This window comes from Microtus ochrogaster, chromosome 8 (assembly GCF_000317375.1).
Source record: "Microtus ochrogaster isolate Prairie Vole_2 chromosome 8, MicOch1.0, whole genome shotgun sequence".
Taxonomy (NCBI): Eukaryota; Metazoa; Chordata; class Mammalia; order Rodentia; family Cricetidae; genus Microtus; species Microtus ochrogaster.
In genome coordinates this window covers 80,935,052-80,936,910 of record NC_022015.1, presented here as the reverse complement: position 1 = coordinate 80,936,910, position 1,859 = coordinate 80,935,052, and the positions used below count along the sequence as shown (strand labels likewise).

The 1,859-nt window shown below is 52.0% G+C and overlaps 1 protein-coding gene across 1 annotated transcript in view; it reads right to left on the bottom strand.

Moving 5' to 3' along the window:
- Positions 1 to 112, bottom strand: part of Smc3 (structural maintenance of chromosomes 3) — a 39,801-nt gene extending 39,689 nt beyond the window's left edge. The window contains exon 1 of the mRNA XM_005352472.3: positions 98 to 112. Within this exon, the coding sequence (XP_005352529.1) occupies positions 98 to 112 (15 nt within the window). The remainder of the gene's footprint in view (positions 1 to 97) is intronic.
- Positions 113 to 1,859: the final 1,747 nt, after the last annotated feature.

The window sequence follows — 1,859 nt, the reverse complement described above, 5'->3', positions numbered from 1 at the left end:
CACCCGGGAGCCGCTCCCCGCCGCCCCCACGGCCCGGGCCAGCTCCGACCCACCCCGCCTCTCGCGGCGCGCGAACACGGAGGATGCCAGCCCCTACCTGCTTGATGTACATGGCTGCGCGGCTTCTCTCCTCGGCGGAGAGACGGCCTCACCTCAGGACGGCAAGAGCGCGGCCGCGGGGTCAGCAGAGGCGCAGGCTGGAGCCCCCTCCCACCGGGCTCCGCTCGCTCCCGCTCGCTCTGGCCCAACAAAATGGCGGCTGCGGCGGGGGCGGAGCCGGCGCGGCGGGCGGAACCACTCTGCGATCGCCGTCAGTCGTAGGGAGCGGAGGGGGCGGCCCCGGGTCGTCGCGTCGGAAGGGTGACGTTCCCGCGGCCCTGCTGGGTGGCAGCCCCGCCGTAACTTAGAGTCAGCAGTTCTGCTTGCTGAGAGATGCTGGGGAGCCCGGCTCGGAGAAGCCGTGCTCGGAAGGCGGGCCAGCGCCACCTCCGGACGCGGAGACAATGGTTGCGCCCGGGAGGGGCGGGGCCTACTCGGCGCCAAAGCCTGGAGTGAGCCGAGCGGAGCCAATCGGCGAGCGCTCCCGAGGTCACGTGGTCGCCCGGCCGCCTCAGAAGGATGGCTCGTCCCGCTAGCGCCTGGCTTGAATGTAGGTCTCCTTGTGACGCTTGGAATTTGGAGCTCGGAACCTCCGGGCTCCTTTATTCTCTGTCTGACCCTAGGGCGCCTCCTACTGGTTCTGAGCCTCCAGACAGCTCCGAGAGGCCTGGAGGATGCTAGAAGATGTGAAGATTTTAGGTTTGATTGAGGGAGGTGGTTTTGCTTTGTTTTTCTGGGCGGCTCTCAGCCCAGGCTGGCCAGGAATTCACCTTGTAGCTGAGGATGACCTTGAACTCCTTATCTTCATCTACCCCCATCCCCCTCCCCGCCTTGAGTGTGCTAATAGGGGGGCAAATGCCTTTAATCCAGGCATTCAGGAGGCAGAGGCAGGCAGATCTCTGAGTTTGAAGCCAGAGAGGTCTTCAAAGCAAGTTCAGGACAGCTAGGGTTGTTATATAGAAACCCTGTCTCAAAAAAATTAATAATATAAAGACTTATTAAGATTCAATGAAAATGACCGCACAACGTTCACAAACGTAGGGGACACAAAGTGAAGAGTCCAAGAATAAGAAAATAAAAACGTAGGTTCTAAAAATAAGAATGTAGAAATAAAGAAATATAAAGTTATACGTCTAGGAGAATGAGAGCAGCTTTCTCAGAAGATCAAGGATCAGTCATTCACAGTGAGCTATTTTCTCGGATGCTTGGGAAGCCTCCATCAGCTTAGGTCATTTCATTTTACAATAGAGCTCTGTAGATAGGAAATGTCTCCTAGTAATCTTTGGAAATCATTTAGAGGCTACAATCGATCTCTCCTAATTTGGACCTTTAAGGTCTAATTTTTTGTAAACCTATTTTATATCCTAAATAATTAATAGAATCTCTTTCTATTTTCTTTCAGGAGAAATTTGTAATCTCTATCAAGTCAAAACTTCTTTTACTTCTTCAAACATTCTCTCTAAAGTATTTACATTAGAATCAGATAGCAAAATGGCATCCATGTAATGGGAAACTATAAATTCAGAAAATTGTTTCAAGTATCTTTTCCAAAAGCTGACTTACAAAATATTGGCATAGGGTGAGGCTATATAACTTTTGCATAGAGAATTGGTGATGTGGGAGTCCCTTCTGTGTGCTGTGATTACCACTAATGACTAAAGAAACTGCTTTGGGCCTATAGCAGGGCAGAACTTAGGTAGGCAGGGAAAATGGAACTGAATGCTGGGAGGAAGAAGGCAGAGTCAAGGAGATACTGTGGA